We start from the raw sequence: 3,244 nt of genomic DNA, 5'->3' as shown, positions 1-3,244 counted from the left end.
ATGGAGGTGGCAATGAGCAAGTGCAGGAAAGAGTGTGAAGATGAAGAAATGAAGAGAAAGAAAAATGATGTTCATTGGTTTGCATTTCTTCCAGATGACGTGGTTGAAGATATCCTTAAAAGGCTTCCTTATGTTTTCCTTCGTTATAACGCAAAGTATGTCTGTAGAAAATGGTTCGATATAATTAACATGATCTTGGCAGAAAATTCGTTTTTTATCCTCCAGACGTCATTTGGATTTACGATCCGCTATGTGGATGTAAGGGAAGAAGGACAAAGACTAGAAGTGAAAGAGCAAAACCTTCGCATACATTTCTTTGGAAGGATAAAGTCATGGTATAACGAGTTTCTTCTGATATTAGACCCTGCCAGAAAAAGAAAGTCACTGTATATTTTCAATATAATCACCAGGGAAAAATCATTTCTTCCCAAGCCTCCAACATTTTTTGCACATCAAGATACTAGCGTATGTGCAATGGCCCTTTTTTTTGACAGATTCAAGGGAGTATATAAGGTTGTTCACTTGTTTAATGGCCAATCACTCCAATGTCATATTCTACAATTGGAAAAAGATATTGTAGTCTCTCGTGTTTCCTCAAGGTGGAAAAAGATCAAAGTACCTTTTTACTTGGATCCTAGGAATATGGGTGAGATAGTTTCAATTCAAGTTCAAGGAAGGTACTTTCATTGGAATCTTAATTGTTCTAGGTTCCTGGTTTCTGTTGATATGATAAAAGAAGAAGTTCTCCAAATGAGCCTACCTGAACCCGGTGAGCGTAAGAGGCTCTACTATTCTATTTTTGAGATGGGTGGTTTTCTCAGCCTCATTGATGGAGTTTCTAGGGACAAAACTGACTTATGGATTCTTAAAGATTTTCAAAGTATGAAGTGGGAGAAGTTGCTTTCGATAACAGTCCAGGATCATGGCTTTGTAAGTGCTTCTTTTCGATATCCGGTTTGTGGCGTGATAAATAAGAGATATATCGTTTTCATGAGATCAAGGCACGATAAAAGTATATTTAGTTATGATCTGAAAAATAGAGTCTTTAAAAAGCTAAACATCCACATTGATTCGGGTGATCTTTGTGTGGCTCATTCATCAGGACCAAGTGGAAAAACTACAAGGGACGAGGTACCGGTGTCGTTCTAAAGTTGTTGAGTCATGGCTGATGAAATTAGAAAGTAATCCGGCTTATAATTGTACTCTTGTACTCTGGCATGTTTTATTCTTGTTTAGCTGCAGTATTAACTATTGATAATGGATACATTATCACCACTTTTGAATTTGGTGTTGTACGAATGTAAGCATAAGATCTTTTTCTTAAAAGGGCAGATATTCTGCTCTTACCTGTTTTAATTTAAGATTTATAACGGTGCTTGTGCTATTTAAGGTAGCTAGTAAAAGGTGACCATTGTAGTTGTTCCATCGTTCTGAAAATCGGTTTGATCACTGAAGTGGTCATGGTCATTTTATTAGCTTGATGGTTCAACCCGTCTAAAAACAAGTTGATTGAATTATTGCAACACAATTAAATCCACTATTTGAGAGGTAGACTTACTCTTTTATGTCATTGAAATCTCCAAAAAAATCATAATACTTTATCCTAATTTATGAAAAAATTTCAAACTAAAATTTGCTTACGAAAAAGCATGAAGTACATGTAAAAATGACGGTATGATCAAATTTTCCCGGTTTACGAGTCTTAATATTTACTTGTTTTATTAAAGTCTCATTATTTTACCGAAATTTAAAAAAACGTCACAAACTAAAATTTAGTGATGATCTGACCATTTTTTCCATGTAACATATATTTTACAGGTTTTATTTCTAACCTAGACACTTAGTCATTAAATTAGTTGATAAGATGAATATGATGAGTTCTATAATGTTACTCTTACCATAAAATTTTATGACCGTCTCATCGGTTCATTTATGACTATGCATACAGGTTCGCAATGAAACCGGTAAAATGTGTGTTTTCGAGAAAAAAATGGCGCGAAATGAGATGGTGTCAGATGAGATAGATATACTGGTTTACATTAGATTAGATGACCAATTTAAAATTTATTATAAACTTAGAAAGTGACGAAGTTGTTGCTAGTTTTTTAATTATTGCAATCTTCGGTTGATGCATTTTATATTCCAAAAAAAATATAATACATCAAAATATCAAGTTTTATGATAAACATAATATTATGTTACCTAAGATATTCATCTCATTAGCTCATTTAATGACTAAGGATCCACGTCAACTATAAAACCGGTAAAATGTATTTTATAAGGAGAAAATTGGTCAAATCATCATTAAATTTTAGTTTGGGACTTATTCGTAAATAAAGTAAAATAATAGGATTTTAATGGAAAATACATTTTATCGGTTTTATTGTTGACATGGATCCCAAGTCATTAAATGAGTTAATGAGATAGATATTAATTCATGGAACCAAGTAAGTAATGAAACCATGTAATGAGACTTCAATGGAACCGGTAAGTAATAAACTTGTAAATAATAAACTTGTAAATAATAAACTTGTAAACCAGAAAAAATAGGTTAAATCATCATTTGTACAGATAATTTATGTTTTTTCGTAAGCAAATTTTAGTTTGAGACTTTTTCCAAAATTAGGGAAAAAATATTATGATTTTTTTGGAGATTTTTTTTAATTTATTAAAAAAAGGTTAATAAAACGGTAGCCCATCTAACTTTTTGGATTTGGTCTAAAAGGCCACTAAAGTTATTCTTTAGCTTTATAAGAGCCTAAATTGGATTATTTTAAAGTTTATACCATCAAAATTCAAAATACATGATTCACCAAATACGTAACACTACTAGAAAATTTAGTGCAATAGCTACAGTACAATCCGTAGATATTCCGTAGCTATAAGTAAATAGCTACATAATTGCTACGGAAAAGTGCCTGTAACATAATAGCCTGTGGGAAAATTATAGCTACGGATTAGCTACGGAATAGCTACGGAATTTTCCGTAGCTAACATAGCTACAGAATAGCTACGGAAATAAATAATTACGGATTTCCAACAGTATAGCTACGGAAATTGATACCTACGGAATAACTACAGAACAAAATAGCTACGAAATAGCTATGGAATTGCTAGGGAAATATATAGCTACGGAATTGCTACGGCTCACATTAGCTACGGATTTTCCGTAGGTAATCCGTAGGTAATTATTTTTAATTTAAAATAAAAAAAAACAGCAAAAATTTATAAAAAATCCAATTTT

The 3,244-nt window shown here is 32.2% G+C and overlaps 1 protein-coding gene across 1 annotated transcript; it reads left to right on the top strand.

Annotated features, from left to right (window-relative positions):
* On the top strand, positions 1-1,149 carry LOC145099143 (uncharacterized). The gene has a single exon (XM_079036731.1). It carries the CDS (start codon positions 1-3, stop codon positions 1,147-1,149), a length of 1,149 nt encoding a protein of 382 aa, XP_078892857.1.
* Positions 1,150-3,244: the final 2,095 nt, after the last annotated feature.

This window comes from Lactuca serriola, chromosome 4, assembly GCF_051521515.1.
Source record: "Lactuca serriola cultivar US96UC23 chromosome 4, Lser_US96UC23_V15, whole genome shotgun sequence".
Lineage (NCBI taxonomy): Eukaryota > Viridiplantae > Streptophyta > Magnoliopsida > Asterales > Asteraceae > Lactuca > Lactuca serriola.
This window is presented reverse-complemented; position numbering and strand designations above follow the sequence as displayed.

What these genes read in the sequence shown, in the direction of transcription:
- LOC145099143 (XM_079036731.1), top strand. Translation starts at nt 1, where the DNA reads ATGGAGGTGGCAATGAGCAAGTGCAGGAAAGAGTGTGAAGATGAAGAA.